Source organism: Alligator mississippiensis, chromosome 10 (assembly GCF_030867095.1).
Source record: "Alligator mississippiensis isolate rAllMis1 chromosome 10, rAllMis1, whole genome shotgun sequence".
Classification (NCBI taxonomy): domain Eukaryota; kingdom Metazoa; phylum Chordata; order Crocodylia; family Alligatoridae; genus Alligator; species Alligator mississippiensis.
In genome coordinates this window covers 75,378,451-75,400,579 of record NC_081833.1, presented here as the reverse complement: position 1 = coordinate 75,400,579, position 22,129 = coordinate 75,378,451, and the positions used below count along the sequence as shown (strand labels likewise).

The following is a 22,129-nucleotide window of genomic DNA, read 5'->3' as shown; positions in this document are numbered from 1 at the left end:
TCCAGACAGCTGTCTGGAAGGACCTGCGGGTGATGGAGAAAAGCAGACTAGCTGTGAACTTGCAGTGCTGTGTCTTTGTGAAGCTAAGAATCATTGTATTGGGCAGGCCCCGAGACTTGTGTAGTGCAGTTGCCATCTCTGGTGATTGTTAGCATCAGCTGTTTCTCAGAGGGGGTGCAAGAAACCCTGCGGCAGGCAGATGTGGGATACCATGTCCTCCATGAAAGTCTTTTCCTAATAGGGATAGGTTTCAGCCTGAAAACAGGTGGCTTTATATCCCTCCTTTAAGCCTCCTTTTCAAGTGTTTGCATGGCATCCTGGGGCAGAAAGCCCAGTCTGGCTATGCCTTGTGTGAGGTGGGGGGAAAGGTATTTTCTTTGCTCAGCTTAAACTCGTTGCCTTTCAGATCCAATGAATGTCCGCTTGCCCTTGTGCTGTAAAAGGAGGAGAACAGAAGTATGCAGCCTACCCATCCTCCATGTGATTGATTGGTGTGCTTTCTCGTTTCCTCTATTCAACTCTTGTAAAGTCATCTGCCTCCTTCTTTTCTCTCTCTCTCTCTCTCTCTCTCTCTCTCTCTGCATAAGAGTTTTTTCCGTTCTCCTAATCCTTGTGAAATGAGTGTGTGTGTGTGTATTCCAGGGGGGGAAGGAGGGGTTCCCACGTGTAAAACTAGAGACAAAGGTTTTACTTTACCCAGCCAAGGTAAGCACAGCAGGAATGATGAGGTGAAGTGCAGCCCTGATGCACCCCTTGGGGTTACATCATGGATTGGTGTAATCCAGCACATGCATTTCTGGCTCCCAGAGTTCAAAGAATATACAAAGGATGGCAATAAAAGAGACTGGGTTAAAGATGACGGCTCAAGGGAGGAGACTGAAGTAATACATTTATATTTGGCTAGAAATGTCTCCCGTGGAGACGGGGAGGGAATGACAGTTCTCTCAAATACCTTCTGGATAGCCTAAATGCAGGAAGTGAATTATTCACAGTCCTGGAACGTGAGGCTTGGGAATGAGCAGGAGCCTGGAGCCAAGGAAGGAGGGTCCAAGCTATACATTGGCACAAAGCTGTTCAGCAGAGCAGCAGCACGTGTTTTCTGTGTGTCTGTGCATTCTGCAGGCCTCATTCTCACTTAGGTTAGGGTTCGCTTTACTTCATTCTGTAACACAAATGCTTTCTTAAACCAAACTTAAATGCAGCTAACAGTTGCACGGGTTTTGCGGCTCCTTTATGTGTCCGAGTGCAGCAAAGATGCCTTAGTGCAGGTCGTGCAGGCCCCAAGTGAATTGTTATGTATATTTTTGCTGTGTGTTCTGGGTGGTGGAGCAGACCCCACCTCTGGTGAGGGGACCATAATGAAGATGGCATCAGAGGAGATGTTAATAGGAAGGAACTAGAAAAGAGCAAAGGCCATTTGTCTCCAGCAGTCTCTCAACTATGGACTAACCCTTGCAAGCGGCTCTGTGTGGACTCGGGAGTGTGTCTGTCTGTGTTCAGTTGCACTCAAGAGCATAGAAGAAAGTGGTATTTAATGGAAGGCAAGATGCACAAGGGGAATTGAATGAAATGGAGACTCTGAAATAGTGGCAGGGGCTTCTATACTTGTATTACCCGCACCCATTGCTTAGTCACTGATTTGTCTGAAACTGCTAAAATATTCCTCTGATGTCGCTGGAAGATTTTCTTGCCATATGGTGCTTGTTTTCTCCTTGTCAATGGACTCCTGAGCTCTGTGTGTGTTTTGTTCCTAGGCATCTGGGTCACAGACCCCAATTCCACCCTCTGAAGCATGGGTTTGATGAGTGGTTTGGGTCCCCGAACTGCCATTTTGGACCGTACAATAACAAGGACTTCCCAAACCTCCCTGTGTATAGGGACCAGGAAATGATTGGCAGGTATTTCAGCCGTTTACTCCCCAGCTTATTTGTCAGGAAAGATTTGAAGGTTACTGGCACCTTCTTTTCTTTGCTTTCTCTGCTGTCTGTGCTCTACTGGAGGATAAGGTTTGCATAGCAAGCTGCCTTCAGCTAGGAAGAGATGGGGAAAATACAGAAACTTCTGAGTCGGGCAGAGCTACAACTCCATGGCTTGGTTTGATGGGCAACAGTCCCCAAAATCCTGTCTGCGCAGTGAGCTATTGAGTCAGCCAAGCCCTAAGGCTGAGCTGGTTCACTTACCCTTGCAACTTACTCCAGGGCTTTTCCTAGCATCCCTACAGAGTTGCCAGGTGTATAGAGTAGGCAATCCCAGAATTGTTAATGCAGAAACCCGTTGTCCTTAACACACCAGTGAGATACAGCCCATCCTAACTTCTAGCCCAAGCACAAAATCTTCCTACCTACATGGCAAACATTCCAAACCTGATTTCTGAGGATAAAAACCTTTTGGACAGTTTCCTATTAAAAAGCCCTGCTTTGTTGGCTAAAGGCTATTGCAAACTTACCTGGTTCATACGCTGCTCAGGCCATCTCTGTTCTCAAGGGAGCTGGGTGCCCCTGGACAGAGATGGCCTACACTGAGCAGCGTAAGGCCCAGGTGAGAACTTGCAACAGCCTTACCCAAAGAAGTGGGGCTTCTTATACAGTTCCCAAGAGGGTTTTATTCTCAAGAATCAGGTTTGGAGCATTTGCCATGTGGGTAGGAAGGTTTTTGTGCTCAGGCTAGAAGTCAGGATGGGCTGGTTTGTGAACCACAGTTTTGGCAGTTCACAGCACTTGTTTCTGGGCTGGATCTGTCAGCCTCTTTTTCCATTTGCAGATGTAGCTCCTTATTGAGAGGGATGCATGCACAATGATATACACGCAGGGCTAGGAAGCAAGCTCCTGAGTTATGCGTCTGGCTCTAACATTGGTTTTCCATAGCGAAAGGGAGTCAGAATGGTTACTAGTGTTTTTGAAGAGCTCCCAGGTGCTTCATCACTGCTAGGCTTTACAATGAACTCTTCAGTTACTGCCTGCTGGAACCATGGCATGTGTTCCTATCTCAAAAATGGACTTTGAAGCCCCACTGCTTCAGTGCTGGGCTTCTGCATGGCATCTCACTGGGATTATCAAGCACCCTGCCTCTCACTGCTATTTAGGAGACTTACGGCAGTGCCCAGGATACCATAACGTGCCAGAGCTTTTGACTATTCAAACAGGGGCACTGTGCCAGTGATGGGTTGCTCGCAGGACAGCCAAGTTCAAGGTAGAATATTAGTGTAGAGGGTTGTAGTCCAGAGAGCCAAGAACTTTCTGCAGGTGTTCACAGACTGTGGATAGGCCCCTGCTGTTTTAGACACTCTTATAGGAGCCCGTACAGATGTTCCTGAAAGATCCCTTGTGCTGATTCCTCTCTGCTGCCTCTTAGAAGCCAGTGCCAGTTGTAACTGCAGAAAGTTTTGTTTCCTTCCTTCCTATTTGCAAATAACCCTTTCTATGTTGACATTCCCACCATAGCCTCCAAGCTTACAGCCTGTATCTTTCTAGCCTGCTGTCTTCAAAACACATCTTCTCCTGTTCCGTTTCTCCAGTGCTCTCTCCAGGTTTTTTTTCCTTTGCCTTTTGCTTAATATAGTATACTGAAAATTTGAAAACAACATGTCCCAATTTCAAGGATTCTTGGGAGCCTGAGTCTTATAGCGAACTTTACCGGTTGTTGAAAATGTTACCCATAGACTGCACAGCCCTGTAGAAAGGGGAATTGGGTATTCATGTGGGTTTTTTTTTTAATGGGATATCCCTATTTATCTTATTTATCCCTGTTTTAAGATTGCACCAAGAATTTGAGCTGTGTTTTGCTGAATAGTTATCTTTAATTATTCAATAAGATACTGTGCAATAGGAAACAAACCCGTCGGCTTGGGTGCACACAGATCTTGCACATCCTCACTCACTTTGGTCTTCTTCTTAATAAGATTTTGCTGCTCGTGCCTGTCGTAAAAGCATAATGAAGGTGTTTTTCATTTCCAAAGAGAATTGGCTGGTTACAAAAGTTATGAGCCTGCCCTTTTGTTGAGTAACAGTGACCTGCCTCTGTAAGTAACGGGGAAGAGAAGCCCTTTTGTTCTGTACTCCGCAGGTAATTGATTCCCCCCCCCCTTTTCTGTTTTAAGATATTACGAAGATTTCAGAATTGATCTGAAGACAGGGGAGGCAAACTTAACTCAGATCTACTTAAAGGTATTGTGCATTTTAATAGGGGTTTATAACCCACAATCATTTTATGTTTCTTCTCATGCAGTGTTTAGATGGCAGAGAATGATTCTGTTAAGTTAATTTTTATTATCATTTGCAGGAAGCTCTTGATTTTATTAACAGGCAGCAAGCCAGTCAACAGCCTTTCTTTCTGTACTGGGCAATTGATGCCACTCATGCGCCTGTGTATGCCTCCAAAGATTTCTTGGGCACTAGCCAGAGAGGGCTGTAAGTCACTTTTTGTTTGATTTATACCTCCTGCGGTACAACTTCTTATTAGACTTGAGAACATAGACTGCTGCTTGTTTGTGTGTGTGTCCTGAAGTGCAAACCCATACATTGATGAGCCTGGTATTTGATTCAGTTTTTGCAAAGGATTTTGCTGATGCTGATTTCCAAGATGTTTGTTATTATCTGAAATAAAAATATGGTGACATATATGTGGGGAAGATTGACGTTCCCTTGCCCGTTGTGTGAGTACTGAAATGCTGTATATGGAAGGGATGCTTTGGGAAGGCTGCTGGTCTAGTGTTGATTAGTGCCTGGGTTAAAAGCTTGTAAATCAGAACAGCAAACAGGCTCTGTGTCTTGGAAACGTCAATTTTCAGGAGGGGAAGGGTAGTCCTGTGCGTGTAGCGGGCCTCAGTTTTGAGATTGTAATTTCCAGCTAGCATCTATAAGCAAAATAATGTTATTAGCCTCTAGCTCAGAGCAAAGTGGCCTTTGCGTATGTCTGGGAGCCATATGGTTTAATTTATCTCAATTGCTGGTCTCTGTCCAAGAGTGGCTCAGATCTGAGCAAACTCAAAGGGCTTTAATATCCCAGAGAGGTTGCCTTCCTCAGATAAGAGGCATAAGTTATACAATGACACTGGCAAACTTTCATTACCTACCTGATGGGTGGGTAAATTATTTCCCTCTCCAGCACAAGCATTAGTTGTGTATTCTAAAGATGCCGTGTTTTATTGTAGTGCATTACCTTGTGTTAAACTCTCCTTCTTTCCTTCACTGTCTTAAATGTTCATAACTGCTTCTTTCTCAGGTATGGAGATGCTGTGCGAGAAATTGATGACAGCATTGGAAAAATCCTAAAACACCTTCAGAAGCTGGGCATCAGCAAGAACACGTTTGTGTTTTTCACATCTGATAATGGGGCTGCCCTCATTTCAGCTCCTAAACAGGGTAGGTGTGTAGAGGACAAAGCTCAGTTGGAGCTGGGAAACTTGGGCCCAGATTTGAACAGTCCCAGAGTTGGAAAACGAAGACTCCCGTGTTGGGTTTTGGTTTTGCACCATTGAGGTTTGGGTAACTTTCTGAAGCTCAGACATGCTCACACACAAGTCCCCTTCTACTCCAGGCCCCAGTGCTGATGGGTAGGGGTTTTTATTTAGGATTACAGTTAGCCATCATTTAGCTGCCTGCTGGCTAGTTTTTACATCTATCACTTGTATTGTGCGTGCTGGAGGGAGATGTACAACGAACTGCTAAGCCTTCTATATTAGTTAATTAGGAAGACGAATTAGATCCCCATTTCCAAATGCATATCTGACTTTTCTGAATAGTTTATAAAAAATGCAAGCATCCTGTTCTCTTCAGTTCTTACAAAGAAACAGCAGGAGGAACAAGCATTCCCTGTCATGAACAGGTTTTCTTCTCTTCACAGATTTCCTTTTTGTTTATAAGTTTGTTTCCCTGAGGTACAGCCATTGCAAACTTGATTTTATAGTTTTTTTCCCTCTCTGTTTGGAGATCTGCAGTCCAGGAGCTACCAGGCCATAAGGCTGTGAGGTTCTTGAGTTCTAATCTCACTGACACTCTGTGACCCTGGGCAACCTTTCTGCTTTGTTCCTCAGCCAGCTTAACTGCAAAGCTGGGGATGAAAGGAGTGTCGCTGCAAACCAGTCGTTGTCTCTGATCAGAGGTTTTTGGGGGAAACATAATATAATCTTATTTGTCGTCTTTATGTCTATATCATTTAAAACCCCTAAAATGTAATGGGATACTAGAAAAATAACACATCTGTCTGGAAAATTTGACCTCCTTTGGCCACAAGGCAGATTTAACACTGTTAGAGTAAAACAAAATGGACAAAAATGATAGTATTGGTTTGTTTCATATTTGCAGTGTCTGTTAATCGGGTTGTCCACTGCAGAAATAGCTACAGAGCAGCAGGAAAGTCTATCCTAAAACCTTATTTTAAAGGAAGGCAATCAAAGTGATGCCACATGTGCCAGTTAGACTATATTGATCCACAAAATAAAATTATTTTAAAATGCTGGTTTCAAAAACTCCTATTTGGTACCCTTTTAAAATATGCTGTTGGCACCTTTTAATGTTTCTCAATTATCCTCTCTTTTTAGGGGGTAGCAATGGGCCTTTTCTATGCGGAAAACAGACAACGTTTGAAGGTGGCATGAGAGAGCCAGCTATTGCATGGTGGCCTGGCCGTATACCTGCAGGACAGGTGGGTGTCTGGTCCTAACAGTTTCAGGTGCAGTCTGAAGTCCCTTTTCTGTAAGCAGAATAATTCCCCTGGGTTATAGGCACATTTTGCCTATAAAAACTCTCAGTGAAATCTCTGTGTCAGATTCTGGAGTCTAGCTCAAACAGAGTTGATTGATTTGTGCAGTGAGTCAGTTAATTTCACTGTTGCCAGTTTGCATGTAGAAGTATGTGATCAGATTTTTTTTTTTTCCTGAACGCCAAGGGATTTGACTTTTCTGACCTTGTAGACTGTTTGACCCATCTGTTTTTGTTGGATCACTTTTTGTAGATTATATATTTAAACATTCAGAAGGCCAGGGCACACCTGCTCCTTCTGTATGTCCTTCTGTAGCAGGGAAGTATGCTGCCTGGATGCATTCTTTGTCCTGCAGTGCCAGATGATGTGACCCTCACAGTCTTGCGTTTGACCTGGGGAGGTGTTGCTGCTTCCTGTCTGCACGCCAATTAAAATGATGCTCCCGATAAACTAATCCCCAGGTGCTAATAGCAGCCTGTACAGGAAATTGTCCAATATTCACTAAAGAAATGTTCAATCAACTCTCCAGCAGACATCACTCCTGATACATAAGAAGCATTCCCTCCTGTTTTCAAGGGGGTTTTATTTCCAGAAGGAAGCAATACTTGAGTTACTGGACTCTGTGCTGAAGATTGCAAAATATTTTTCTAGTCATGCTAGAGGCAAGGATTTCTTAGGGTGCTATCTCTTATTGAACCAACTATGTAGTTGGGATAAAGTTAGGCAAGCTTTTGAATGTAAACCATCCTTCCTCAGGACTCTGGTTATAGGAAGCCATAGTCTGTTACAACAGCTTTATTATATTTTTTAGGAAGAACTTCTCAATTATGAGGGTGTTTCAGCACTGGAACAGGTTACCTAGGGAGGCTGCGGAATCGCCATCTTTGGAAATTTTTAAGTACCAGTTAGACAAACACTTGACTAGGATGATCTTGCCTTGAGAGGGTTGGAGTAGATGTCCTCCTGAAGGCCCTGCCACCCTGATCTTTTCTATGATTCTGTGATTAAGTTAGGATAAAGATAATTCACAGTGCATATTTAGTAAGATTCTATCAGATAATGAGACCTAAAATTTAGGGCAAGGGCACAAGAAGAGTTTTGGTTTTGTCATTTTAAAGGTTTTGAAAAGTCAAATAGGAATATTTTCATAATTTTTTTTAATGGGAAATGAAAACAGTGTTTTTTATTTGAATTTAAACCTTTCCACAAAGTCTTTGCCAGCCAAGCACGACAGCCTTGAATGCAGCATGAAACTGAAGTGGACTCCTGATTTCCACTGTCTGAAGCAAATAAAGTGCTGAAAGCAAATGTCTGTCAGAAATGGGGATAAGGAAATACAAAATGTAAAATACTTTCTCTTGTAATAACCCTAGGGTTAATAGGAGTGAGGAAACAGTTTAACAGTAACATGATGAGGCGGGTCTGACGGTGATTGTGCGTGTGTGGTGTAGCAAGTTGCTGACATGGGAAGTGTTCTCTGTTGTTCAGCGGGGCAAGTAGCTAATGTTTACAGTTGTAGGCAAAAGCTTAATCCTGGTTCTGAATCTTCATGATCAACCATGTATGTGCAGCGAAAAATGGGGCAGCTGAGTGTCATCAGGTACCAGAGGTATGTTCACAGGGCCTCCTATTCATCAAAGCACTTAATCACACAGTTAACTCTAAGTCCTCGCTTACATCTTACAGGGCTGATCTGCACCTGGGGATCTGATTTAATGACTTTGGCACTTAAGTACGTGCCCAAAGTTAAGCAGGCACTTCATTCCTCACTTTGTCCCCAGCTCAGGAAAGTGCCCGGTGGTTCCATGGAGGTGTTTGGCTTGGACATCTGTTGGGGTTGAGGCTGTCTTGTAGAGCTATGGCCTACAATATGCAATGAAAGTGATACCATGGGTGACTCTAAATACAATGTAGCTGGTATGAGCCAAAAATTGGTCTTGGAACTGAGGTTCCTGCATTCTGGTACCAAAACTGGTGCTGACCATTGGGGAGAGGTTCCATGTTACATTAGACTTCTGGGTAGTGTTGGTCTGCCATTGTCTTCTGTTACAGTGCCATGCAGGTGTGCTCTAGTACCTAGTCGTTTCTCTGCAGCCGTCTTCTCTAGGCATGCGAGGTGAAGTGTCACAGAGTTCCTGCTACGTTGTTCTTGTTTCTTTTCTATGTCATATGTGGAAGCTACAGACTTGCATCCTGCATTGCAAAGCTAACATAATTTGCCCGTGTTCCATTGCAAATCTAATGTAATTTGCCCATGTTTTTGGTTGCAAAAGACTTAGTGGCTTTTTCTTGGAGGTGGCCAAACTGCTATGAGCCAGGGATCATTTTTGTTCTTGTTGAATGTGGAAGGTTGCATTCAAACCCACTGTTAAGTGTCTTCCGCTATCCTGTTATCAGGCACTGGAGTCGCACAGTGCTTTAGCTGCCCCATACAATAGGAACCAGTTCTTTGCTGGGAAGCTCGTGACATTGATGGCGGTCAGCAGTGCGTTTTCATTCTTCCCAAACAGGAGCCTTCTGTGTTGTACTAGGCCTGTTTGCTGCAAGGGATAGGAATGATATGTAGAAGTTTATAAAGAAAAGCAAGTGGCAGGATTGTGGCTGCTTCTGCTAGTAGCCGGCAGAGCCAGCTGATTTACAGCTGGGGTCCAGAGGCAGGGGATGCCGCTGGAGTCTGCTGCTGCTGTTGGTCTCAAAATTCAGTTGCTTTAGGTCCCCCATTTGGCATGTTTATTCACACACAAACACCCTTTCTGTAGTTTCCTTCCCCTGGCTGTATTTTCCAGGTGAATTCATAACAAGCCAACATTTTAAACATTCCCTGCATCACGTCTGCCTTCTGGAAGGATCCAGCTAGAAGAAATTCATATTCTGCTGGTATTTGAATCCTTCTCCTACTCTCTGTCTGTGCTTCCCCCCCCCCCGTCCTCCCTCTCCCCCACCCCCAGTTCCTGCTCCCTGAAGGAGAAAAGAACATATCAACCCAAAGACAGCATTGCAACCTTTTCTTCACTATCTCCCGTGGGGCGCAAATTGAAATTGAATTAGACAGGGATATCAGGTCTGCTCGCTGTGATAACTGTAAAAGGATTTTATTTAAAAACACCCTGACATTTGTTCACCCAGTTTCAAATATTTAGCTTTCCTCCTTTCCATTCCTGGCGGGGGCGACTTTATTAATTGTCGCCTTTGATTCAGAGTTAAAGCTTGAAAGCGCTGATAACAGCAGTGGTGACTATTTCTTCCTGCGACGTGGCCCACAGCAAAAGGATTTCATTTTCTTAAAGACGGTGTGTGTACACTGAGAGTTTATTAAAAAAAAAAAGGGGGGAGGGGGAGCTGTTCTTACGTGCGTAATACCGGCTGTTCCTTACTGATACGAGGAATATCTGATCTCACTCTTTTTTTTATATATTATTTATTTTCTCTGGGCTGTTACTCTCTCTGGATTTTTCTTTTTCTTTTTGAAAAAAAAAATGGGAAAGGCGACTGCAATGAAAGAGTGCTGTTGACAGGAGAAAATGGTAATTTTTTTATTTTTCTCTGAAAATACTTCAAAGATTATATAAATATTAACCTTTTTCTTTTCTTCTTTTTTTCCTCAATGTGGTGCTGCAGAGCACAGATAAATCCAAGTGGCTGTGGCATGGGCATTTAATTTTCTTAAGAAGTTTTCTCTGCTTCTTGGAAGGACGTTGTCTGAGACCATGAACGTAATTGGATGATTAAAGAGAGTCATCTACATCTGGTTATGCTTAAAAAGGGCCAGTACAACAAGTCGGTGGTGGCCCCATAGGGCTGTCATAATGCAGGGTATAAAGGAGGAAATAGCAGAGATGTGGGTCTCAGCCTGCCTATTGCTCTCGCTGCCTCAGCCTACGGATTGAAGGGAGGGGATTGAAGTGACAACATGAAAAGTGATTTCTGGATTTGTCTTAAACTGTTAAAGCCTAATTACAAAATGTCTTAAATACCAGTGATCCTTTTGGTTCCTGATGCTGAGGGACCACATGAAGAGCGGACATGTTAATAACTACTTCATCTGCCAAATACCCTCTTTATTAACCTCTCAGCTCCTAAACTTGGCAAAGCATCCAGATGCGCGGAGCAGATCAGCCTTGTCAGCATCCGGCTGGATATATTCTTTGAAAGAGGAGAGCTTTCCTTGTGTCCACTTGCGGTGCATGCAACTCTTTCCAAAGTGCGCAGACCAGACAAGCAGCCTACTCAAAGTCTAGTCCTGCATGCTCTCCATGGTCCCTGGCTAGTGCCTGTTACCATGAGTAGCCTCACTGGTGACATGGCCTGGCGGGAAGTGTTTGTAAGGATTGGCTTTTCCTTTGGCATGGAAGGATGGGAGGCATGGCTACTCTGTCAGAGGGGTTGGCAAAAGATAGCTCACCAGCCAAGCTGCGTTTTGAAAAGAGGGAGATTGCTGGGAGCAGAAAGGGGGGACCCTTCAAAGCATTAGGGCAACCAGTCAATTCCAGAAGGAGGTCTAGAATCTCAACAAAAGGTTTGCTTTCCCTTAGTAGGGCACAGGACCATCAAATGACTGAGCTGATGTGCTGCAGAAATTCATTTATAATGTGTTAAAGTTTTGATATAAGCATTTTTGCATCACCTCTGTAACAGGGCTTCTGTGAGTTAATAGCAGAAATACTCAAGAATAAAGCAAGATTTAGGGAGGGATGGTCGTAGGTAGGGACCTGCCTCGATCGTGGTTTTGGAGATTTTGTGAAAAACAGCATTGTCTGTGATTGCCAGAAAATCATGCATTGGCTGTGATTTCCCTGGGAAATGAACCAAAAAAACCCAAAACAGTAGTGAGGTAGACTGAGTGATGTGCCCTCCGCCACTCGTCATGAAATGCCCACAAAATCAGCTCTTTGGGCCATGAAAAACCCATGGTCTCACCATGATGTCAGTAGGTCCCCAGTCATAGCATTGTAACCGGTGTATCAGTATTTCCCTGGCATATTGGTAGAACTTGTAAATCTGCTTAGAGTGGAAAAGGCAGCATTTTTCTCCACTTGATAAGTGTGCTGCATTGTACCAGATGAGTCCTCATCTTAGAACTTGCAGCATGGATGAAGAGGTTCTTCTGTGTCCCATCTGGTACTGACGCATCTTAGAGCCGAGTGTGCGTTTGCTCACTTTTCACTTGACTGAAGATATCTGTTTGCGTAACGTTGGTTAATTCCATGTCCCGAGGGTCGTGATCATCTCTGAATGCAGTAGCAAGGCCCAGAATGATCAAATGGCTTGTGGGGGAGAAATCAGTTGGAAGGAAACCCGTCAGCGCACAGATCGTATAGGATGAGCTGGTTTCCTTTTTTAAAAAAATTAATGAGAGAGATCTTGAATATAGCTTCCAGTTAAAGTAGAAAACCTACAACAGGCTGCCAGAGCCAAAAACATTTCTCCACTAATAAAATAAACGTTAAAAATACCCCAGATCAACAGTCCTTGGATGTTTTCAGGCTGATTCAGTCTGAAAATGAATCATCGTTTGCCTAAGCAAATGGGGTAGGGCAGTGGGCCTCTCCAGATTGTGTGCGTGGATATTGGGTGAAATGTGGGGGAAAGGGAATCAACACCAACGTTGCAGATTTGATCCCTGGTTGGACTAGATCAGTGGTTTTTAACCTTTTTTTCACTTGTGGACCCCTAAAAAAGTTTGAATAGAGGTGCAGACCTCTTTGAATGGTAAGTGTAGCTATTCACATACTTTTGATTGATCACAGGCATCTTTCACAGACCCTTTAGATGTAGTCTGTGGCCCCCAGGGGTCTGCAGACCACGGGTTGAAAACCACTGGACTAGATGATCGCTTGAGGTCACTTACAGCATGACTTCTCAGTGATCTAAGAAATCAAAGGAGAAGTTTAACAGAGAGAGCGAGATCCGTAGGAAAAAATCCCATGAAAAGAGCAAGGGCCTGTTTCAGCCCCAAGCAGCTTTGCAAATGACTTCCTTGGGAGCAGGACTGTGCTCCAAGCATGGCGTGTGGAAAGGCGGTGTTCAAACAGGAACAGAAACAACAATTGAGAACCTAGGCTCAAGTTTACGTGAAAGGTCTTTGCAAATGCCTCTTCTGTTGTCTCATTGCTTTCAGGTGAGTCATCAGCTGGGCAGCGTGATGGATCTCTTCACCACCAGCCTCTCGCTGGCAGGATTGCAGCTTCCCGATGACAGACAGATTGACGGCGTTGACCTTCTACCTGCTGTCCTGCAGGGCAAGCTAATTGACAGGTTAGTTAGGAGTACAGAGCTCGCGGCTCCCGTCTGCCGCTCTTGGGTTGTTGGACGGGTGCGGGACTTGTTTGTTTGTTTGTTTCTAAACTTCCTCCCATTATTTTTAGAATGGGAGCAGTGCATTGTGGGTGAATCGGAGTGAGCAGCAACAATTTCCTTTCTCTCTCAATTCTCTGCTGGAGCTAGCCAAGTGGGATTTCCTGACATTTGACATATTGCCTTGTAATGGATTTCACGGGTAGATGCAAGTGTCATGGGGGTTAGCATGGATCTCTGGAGGCACATAAGCTTGCAGTAAGGGTAAATCCTATGAACTCTAACCTGGGGGAAAGGATGCGGTAGTATTTTATTACTGTGGCATCCAAGAGTGTACCGAGCCCTTCATTGAGCACAGCCAGAAGTGAAAGAGCCTACAACTGAAGGCTTTGATCCTGGAGAGGAACTTGGCTGACATTTCATGTGCACCTAAAGATCTGTGCGTCTGCACCCTTTTGTAGGGTTGAACCTCAGCTTTAGACTTCAGTTGGAGACCTGGGAGGTGACCAGCCGGGGGTAGGTCCTAGTTGTGTGGTATTAAAGTGTAGTAGTGAGCATTTTTGACTCGCTCCCTGGGGCTCAGCTGTAATTTTAATGACAAGACCTGATGGATCAGAGCAGGGAGGGCAGAGACCGCATAGAAAAGGCAGAGAGATGCTTCTCAGGGTTCTCCTTACATATTGGACTTGAGCCATTGTTCAGTAAAGCAAATTGTGTGCCCACTAAAGCAGAAAGCCCCTGCACAGAGCACCAGAAGTTCAGCCGCCAGCTGGTCTAGGATATTGCTAGGTGTAGGCCGGCTATGAAATGTTGCTACCAGCGGTAATTGAAGTCTGTTGAAGATTTTATTTTTTAATTGGTTTAAGCACCTTATTGTAACACAGATTATAAGGTAATAACTGCCTTTTTCAGTGCACACAATAAACATCTCTGTCCCCAGATTTAATTGGAAAACCAAATTTTCCAAAGGCAAAAATTCCATTTGTGTTATTTTTTTAATGGGTTAGGATTTAGCATTCCTTTTAGGGAAGAAAGCAGGAACAACAGAGGTGGAAGAAGGATAGCAAATATTTTGTTTGCTTGAAGAAAAAAGGACTTGCTTCTTCCTAAACCAAAGCACGTAACAGCTTCTCAAAACATGAGTGTTGAGAGTGAGGGAGGACAGATCTGGTTGTTCTGTTTAAACTTCACTGCTCTGAATGTTTTCAGCCCAGATCTATGTTCTTTAAACCTCTCTAGATCCCAGGGGAAGTTTAGGTATGTCGGGAATGCAGGCCTGGACCTTCCCTGATGTGCAGCATTGCTTCCTTCATTCATAAGCAAGTTGTAGTTGCACAGGGCAGAAGGCTCATTGTGTAAGGTGCCTGCGAGGGAGACCGCACTTTAGCCTTGAAACAGAAGGGATCCACAACCACTCCCATGCTTCAAGTTGAGAGGGTTTGTGTTTTTTTTTAACCTTGCCCTTCCATTTAAACAATATTCTTCATGGTGGCACCCTGCGGCTGAACGGTTCTTGCTGGCTAGGGATTCTGAGCTTAAGATAAGGCAAAACACCTTAAAAATGAGAACCACGCTTCTGACTGTATTGTATTACCAGCATTAAACAGCTGGGAAGGGCTGACTGAGTCTGCGGTCCTTGGGTGAGAAACACTGCCAGCAATCAGTCCTGCCTCCTGTAGACAGTACAGCTCAGTAACAAAATGTCATGGGCCTGCCTTGCCTTTTGTGCCAAGAATAAGAGTTCTTTGGCAGTGAAACCTAGGGAGAGGAGGGGATTGCTTTGGGCACTGAGGATGGACTCTGCTTAGCAGATGTGTGAGAGCAGTGGACCCCTGGGGAAAAAAGTGGTGTTCTGGGCTGCCTTCAGCCAACTTGGCGAGGCTTTTTGAGGAGGAAATGGGTGGGCATAGGGTATTTTTCAACTGAAGCCTCCTGTGATAGCACTGCAGAGCACTGTGGCACCTGAGAGGACATCCCCTGTCTGCCACCTCTCTCCAGCCCACCTGTGTGACAGTAACAGCTCGCAGCCTCCTGCCGTTGCGCTGTGCCACCAGCCACAAACAGGAGACCAAGCATCGCACAGCCTGTGAGTCCCCATCACACGCGCGTGCACACACACTCTTCTGAGACATTTGGTGTTTAAATCGTCAAGCTCTATAGGAAATTACAGGGTCTGATAGTTCAAGGATTAACAATCGCTGGCAGCCGAGTTGTATAATGTTTCATTCGTGCGCAGTGTGAGCTCTCAACTTGATGAACACTTTAAAAAATGTTAATTGAAAACCTTGCAGTGGAGACGATTAGAAGGCAGCCTGTTCCTGACTGATAGCTGGATCGGAAGTCAGACTCCATTAAAGTGTTTGTCTCCCTTATCAGTGCGCCTGCCGAAGCGCTTGTTTGGGCACATCGCATTTCTCATGCAGCTGTACTTCTCCCCCCCTCTCCCTTTGCTTCCCCGTCAGGCCGATATTCTATTACCGTGGCAACGAGATGATGGCAGTAAGAGTTGGGCTTTACAAGGCTCACTACTGGACTTGGAGCAACTCCTGGGAGGAGTACAGTAAGGTAACAGAAACCAACCCCCCCAGTTGAGTCTGTTTTCCCCATTACCAGGCACATCCAGGTGTCTCTCACCTGGGGTAATAACCCTGTTAAGGAGGCATTTAAAATCCTGGTGCATCACTGCACACTGTTTTAACTAGCTGTTTCTTTGAGGCAGTGATGTGTAAGAACTGTAGAGTCTGTAGCATAAAGGCAGGAGGTTGGTATTTCAGCACCTCTGTATAAAAGTCAGTGCCAGGCCAAGGCGATGATAAGAGACTCTTATGTCGTGGCAGGGGGTTGGCTTTTTGTCTTAATATATGTTATAGATATTTGTTTTAATATATATAAATGTACTCGGTACCCCTTACTGTTAAGCAGCTTTTCCTAATAAAGTCTGACCATTCTTCTAGTTTGTTTGCGCCATTTGAAGAGTTGCATTAAGTTGATGGGATGGATCTCGGTGCACAATGTGGGAAACCTAGTGCCCTTCACTGTCTAAATGCCATGAGAGAGTTTTTCTAGGCGATGCATTGAGAGAAAAGGAAACAGTGGTCAGGAGCTGAACTAGGTGAAAGATGACCACTCTTTCTCTAAGAATGATTACATTGGCTTTACTAGAAATGTGGTGCCTTCGTGCTTCCTGCCTGCTTATTTTTCTGTTCTAAGCCACACTCAGTTGCTGCATTGCTTCTTTTGTGTCCTCCTTGTTCTAAACTTGGGTACTGAACTCCAGGGCATTTCACAGCTGCCAGGATCACAAATGTCCCATGCTGGTTCTACCCTTACAAGTGAAGTAAATATATTGTGGCACAGCTCCCAGCGATTTTGACAGCAGGCTGCTAGGGTGACTGTTTGGAAGATTGTTGATGGGGTTTTTTTGTGCACGTTGTAGGTCCTTCAGGCATCACAGGTGCAGGAGTGAGGGCCATTGACATTTGTGGATGTGAAAGTGCATAATTTCTCTACTTGGGGTGTCTGGAGGAAATGTCATCTCTAAAGTCTTTTTACTCGTGTGTGTGTGTGTGTGTGTGTGTGTGTGTGTGTGCGCGCACAAGTCCTGTGAGGGTCAAGGAGTTGATGTTGCTCTAGGATTTGTAGTGGCAGTGCCAAGCGTACTTACCAAGGGAAAGGGACGCTGGGCTCTAAAGGTGCATTGCACTTTGTGGCCGATGTTATCGCTGCATGAAGGGGACGATATAATGGGCTTGTCTACACAAGTGTGAGAGGAAAGCTTGTATCTCACAAGTGATACAGATGGAGTGTGAAAGATTTTTTTTTTCCCTCTGCATGGGGACCCTGGAAGAGAGAGTGTATGTATTGTATACACAATGCTCAGAGGCAAGCACTTTTCATATGTACAGGAGATAATGTCAGGTATGAATAATTGCTCTCTGTTGTAATACAAGCGCATACATACACTTGCATACCTGGTTTTGGGGGGGAAAAATAACCACATTGATCTAAACCTATTTGTACGTGTCTAAATATGTGTATAGCTCTGATAATGAGGACCAGTTACTCATTTCAAAGACTTTCCCACTGTGAGCAGTGGCAGTTATACAATTAAGGAATATTTCTTTCTTTCTAAGTCTTTGTTTAACTACTGGCTGATAAAAGTCAGCAATTATACTGTACATCAGAGATGATTAAAAATTCACTTGCTTTCCTGCAGCTAGTATCACATGTGGTTGATGTGGGTAAAATTGGAGCACATTAGTGGACAAACTAGCCATTAACAACATGCAGAGGGGAAGCTGGGACTGAAATTTCTTCCGATTCTTCTTTAACGTCCTCCAGGCCTTAATTACAACCCTAGTAAGATTTTAGTGACAAGAAGACATTGAGAGGCACAATATTTTTATAGTTCTGATTTTTTTGTGGGCTCATCTTTCATACACGCTGTCCAGGTCCCTCTTTGCAGACACTGGCTTCATTGGTCACATTCATTTTGGGGTGAGAGTTATTCTGGCAGAACTGGAGGGCCAGTTTTGGTTGTGGGTTTCATAGCAAATGGATTTTAATGAATGCATACGTGTGACGTTAGAAATCTCCACTGCAAGCAGAACACATGTTCGGTGAGTTTGACTTGCCAAGCCATCGGGGCTTTGGCTAATACAGCAAGTTTTGCCTCCGTAATTGTAGGGCCCCCTGACTGGATTGTTACTTAAATATCAGAGCTGGTCGCAGAGATTTATTAGACATGAAACTCACTCTGGGGCCAAACTCCAGCCTCATGCAAGCAGGTATATTTCACTGTCTTTATTGGAGCTGCAGTCATTCTAAAGCAGGTCTGACGCTGGCCAGATATGTCAAGACAGCTGTCTGTGGGTTTTTCAGGAGATTTATTTTATGGGTAATTTAGTATCTTGTTATTTTTTTGGGTTTTTTTTATAGAGTAGTTTCACATTTTAGCCAAACCTCCGTTTGCTCTTGAAATTCCCTAGTTAATTGTCAGAATGGAAAATTATTTAATAGAGGCAGCTTGCAGTATTTTTAAGCCATGCTTGGTTTCTTTTTATTTAGGTCTTTTAGGCCTGGGAATCCCATTAAAAACAGCAGAACCCTTCTTTTGGTTTGGTATTGGAGCACTTCAAACTGTTGTGCTCGCAGATCTGCCCCTACACGTGCCTTTTGACCACTTAAAGCTTTTCAGGTTTGGTTCAGAAGAACCGGGGCAGGTTGAGGAACTGTAGTTTTCCAGGTCAGATGCTATTTGCTTGATTGCAGTGTTATAAGAAGCAAACACTATATATCTATATCTCTATATCTCTATATCTATCTAGATATAGAGATATAGATATATATTAGCTTCCAGGAAGCAAACAGCAGGAAAGGATAACAGAGAACCAGACTTTTTTCCCCCATATGACATTGGGAATATTTACACTTCAAAGATCCCACGCCAATAGTACACAGGTTCACAGTCTTGCTTTACCTTGTTAAACTCCCATGTTATTAATGGGTCCTAACTGATCTCCATCATCTGTATTATGGTTTGGGATTAAAATTCATGTCATCACTCACAAACATGAAATGTGCTGGGGTTTTTTTTTATTATTTAATTTCCAGACCCAGTATTTTCTAATCAGATTCCTTTCATAAATCATTTATCATCTTTCCCTAGCACCAAGGTGTTGCATGCAGCACCATTTTCCCCTGCCCTCTCTACTTGATTATTTAGATAACTTCCATTTTTGAATGGCTGCTTTCTCAAATAGCATAAGGGAAGGAAAGATAAATGCACTCGGAAGGAGTAAGTAAGACTAAGGGCTCTGTGGCTCAGATCCCTTTTGTCTGTAAACTACCTTGGATGCTCCCATTAGGAATATTTACCTAGCTGTCATGCTCATACCATAAAAAGCCTCTGATTTACAGGGATTTCACGTTTATGCAGTTCAAACAGTCTAATGTTCGGGAGCTGGTGACTAGGAGGGAGGAGGTGGAAAGGAAGTTTGCCGAGACCTTATGCTATAGAATTTCTAAACAATTTGGTATTTAACTTGCAAGCTGTATTGGGGAGAGAGACTTTTATTAAAAAAGGCAGACCAGCAGAAGTTTATCAGACTTGCACAGCCCCAGACTTCATTTGGAGAATCGGCTCGTGATGTAATAGGAAACCAGCTTTGTTGTTTTCCCCTGGCATTTGAAAAGAAGCGGTGGCAGTGGAGAGGGGATAATCTGCCCATATTCTGCCTCGGTGGTGTGACAATGAACCACCGGCAGGATTCGTTTGGAGCTAGATACTCAGCCAACTGAAACCCACAGAGCTGTCGTGCCTTTTACTTGCTAGAGGATGTGGCTGTTGCTGCCTTTTGCCTTTGTGCTGATGGGTACCACAGTGTAGGTCCTTCCCCTGTCCTACTCTTTGGCCACAGTGCTCTCCCGGCCAAATCTAGTAGTGACACGAACAGCTATGTATATGATATGTCAGGCTAGAGAATCAGTGTTGCTGCCAGGGGAGTGAAGACTGGCTGGAAGCTGAAGCTAAACTAATTTAGGAGGATTTTTGTTTTATCAGTGAGGTTACTTAACCATGGCTAACAACTTACCAAGGGTTGTGGCAAATTCTCCACCTCTGGAAACGTTTAAATCCAGCTCAGATGCTGTTCCGAACGGCATGCCCTAACTCCAGTGGGAATGTGCCGAGAGAAATCCCATGGCTTGAACTGGGCAGAAGGCCAGAATAAGGGGAGGGGGCAGCTGCATTTAACCCTCCCTTGGGTAGACGGACAGGTATGCCTTATTTAGGGCCTACGGGAGGGTAATGACAAGGAAACCTGGGATTTCTTGGAGGAGTTCCTTGGTTGCCTTCCTGGGGATAGCAGGATTCTTCAAGAATCCATGGTTTAATTACCCCATGCGAGGAGGCAGAATTGCAGTCACTGGGAGATTGATGCTTCCCCCCTCTGCCTACTTCTGAGGTTGCTCCAACACAGCATAAATATTGTGCAGCAGTCGTGGGAGCTTGGATTGGATCTTTAAAAATATATATATTTTTTTTTTAAAAAGGCCCTTTGGTGTCTCGGGCAGTGGCTGATAAAGTCGGCCTCTGCTGTCAGCTTAGTTTCTTGTTAGTAATCTTCACTGATTTTTTTTCTTCATAAAGGCTACTGTACCTTTAAACGATTTGTGTGCAAGGGAGAGAAGGCCCTATTGTTTTAATGTAAAATGCCAAAGGGGTTATTCTTGCCGCAGCCTGTTCTGATTGCCCTTCTCGTCAACGTGAAGGGATCGATAAAGCCTTTTCTGCGAGGGGGATGTGAAGTCAAGTAGAACCTCACAAATAATGACATTTGATTGTGGTCCTCTGAGCATATGAGCTAGCCATCGATCGCTCCAGCTTGAAAGCCGATGGAGACTTTTTGATTCGCTCCTTTTCTCTGGTCCCTTCCAGACAGTTAACACATTAGACGCGATTTTTGTTCAACAGGGCTGAAGCGGCTGCCAAGAGAAAGCAGCAACAGCATGTTCAGGTGTTCAGTCGCTCGGCCTTCCAGATCTGAAGGCTTTGGCTTAGCATTGCTGCTTCCCAGGGCTGTGGCATTGACTCGAAACGGCAGATCACTTCAGCGCCAGGGATCCCTGGCTCAAACCACCTAGTGGGTTTTTTCCCTCCCCTACTATTAATATACTTTTCTTGTTGCTGCTCTGGGTTTTGTGCATTGGAACGAGGAGATGGAGTCCGGTGTTTGCTGTGCTGCTCTTGTAATCCGCAGTCCCTTGTAAAGTCGGAGCAGTCTGGGAGAGTGCCAGGGTGATGAATTGCCGGAGGGCTTACATTAACACAAGTGGTGATTCCATCACTTGGCCAAGAGCCCATCCTGGCAAACTGCTGCATTTGTCTCATGTCTATATTGACATAGCATCTGTGGTCCATTTGCTCTGGAAATTGAGGCACAAGCTGTGCAACCAACAGTAGTTCTTACTGAAGGGGAAAAAATTGAGGTTAGTTATACGGTTGGAGGGAAGAAAGGACAGGCAGGTCTGGCCCCTTAAGCATCCGGTTGCTTTTGGAGCAGACGGGAGGGGGTACAGTTCAGTGGAGCTCAGTGGCAATTCCCTTCCAACGGACAAGATTGTGCAGCAGCACAAAGCATCTGCCCTACCAGCTGAGTTGCTTCTGGCTGCTGCTTTCAAGTCATCCGATGCTGTTTTAGCTGGCCGCCGCACGCTGAGCAGTGCTGTAGGCGCGTCCTCCTGAGCTGGTTTGTACGCTTGCTTAGGGGATCTGCCTAAATGCAAGCAGCAGCCCGCGTTAGGTCACTTATTTTTTTTGGTCAGCGTGCATCTTGCCTCCGATAACATGGGGAATAAAATACCAGAGCTGCGCTGAGGATCAATAGCCAGTTAAAAGCACCTCCTGATTAACAGTCTCTCCAAGAAAATGTTTAAGGAAACAATGCAGTACGTCTGGCGGTGAGGAGGGCGGGGACTGGATCAATTCTTTGCTCTTCTCCTGTCTGAAGTAAGTTACTGTTTAAGTGGTGCTGCTCAGGGTGGCCTCTGGGACGCCAGGTATATTGGGGCCAGATTCTTGACTGGCACAAATTGGCAAAGCGCCACCACTGTCCACGGAGCCGCATCGTTTTACTCCAGCTGCCAACCTGACCTGTCTTGCCTTGTACACAAGCCTGCCGCAACCCTCAGATATAGCTTCTGAGTCCTAAATATAGATTGCCTTATTTATTGAGGAATGGGACACAATCCTCACCTGATGACAGGGTTTCAAATGCTCTTCTGGTGATCTCTGACAATCCAAATATGTAGAAAGGATTCCTTCCTTTCTTTGTATGCTTCTTGCCATTGGAGCCCACTCCAGCTTTTGGGGAGGCGGGGAAAGGGCAGGCAAACTGCCTATCATGCTTTCTTCACCAAGGGTGATGTTGTTCATCCCAACAGGGGAAGGTCTAGCATCTTTCTGCATGTCACCTTTCCTCCCCACTCCTGGCAAGCGCACACAACCTAATTGGCATGCTTCCCAAGCCGCTAGAGGCATTGTCCAGATGTTCAGATGGGTGGATTGTCTGTATCTTGAAATGCTTCCCAAAGCAGAATTGATTTAAAATTCCCAGCTCCAGAAAAGGGAAGCAGT

At 44.6% G+C, this 22,129-nt stretch overlaps 1 protein-coding gene across 4 annotated transcripts in view; it reads left to right on the top strand.

Moving 5' to 3' along the window:
* The window catches only part of GALNS (galactosamine (N-acetyl)-6-sulfatase), a 48,691-nt gene that overhangs the window by 7,276 nt on the left and 19,286 nt on the right, over positions 1 to 22,129 (top strand). For all 4 annotated transcript variants that reach the window (XM_059713954.1, XM_059713955.1, XM_019496612.2 and 1 more), the window contains 7 exons: positions 1,755 to 1,898; positions 4,097 to 4,163; positions 4,279 to 4,406; positions 5,221 to 5,360; positions 6,539 to 6,642; positions 12,818 to 12,954; positions 15,456 to 15,558. In XM_059713954.1, coding sequence (XP_059569937.1) covers positions 1,755 to 1,898; positions 4,097 to 4,163; positions 4,279 to 4,406; positions 5,221 to 5,360; positions 6,539 to 6,642; positions 12,818 to 12,954; positions 15,456 to 15,558 — 823 coding nt within the window. The remainder of the gene's footprint in view (positions 1 to 1,754; positions 1,899 to 4,096; positions 4,164 to 4,278; positions 4,407 to 5,220; positions 5,361 to 6,538; positions 6,643 to 12,817; positions 12,955 to 15,455; positions 15,559 to 22,129) is intronic.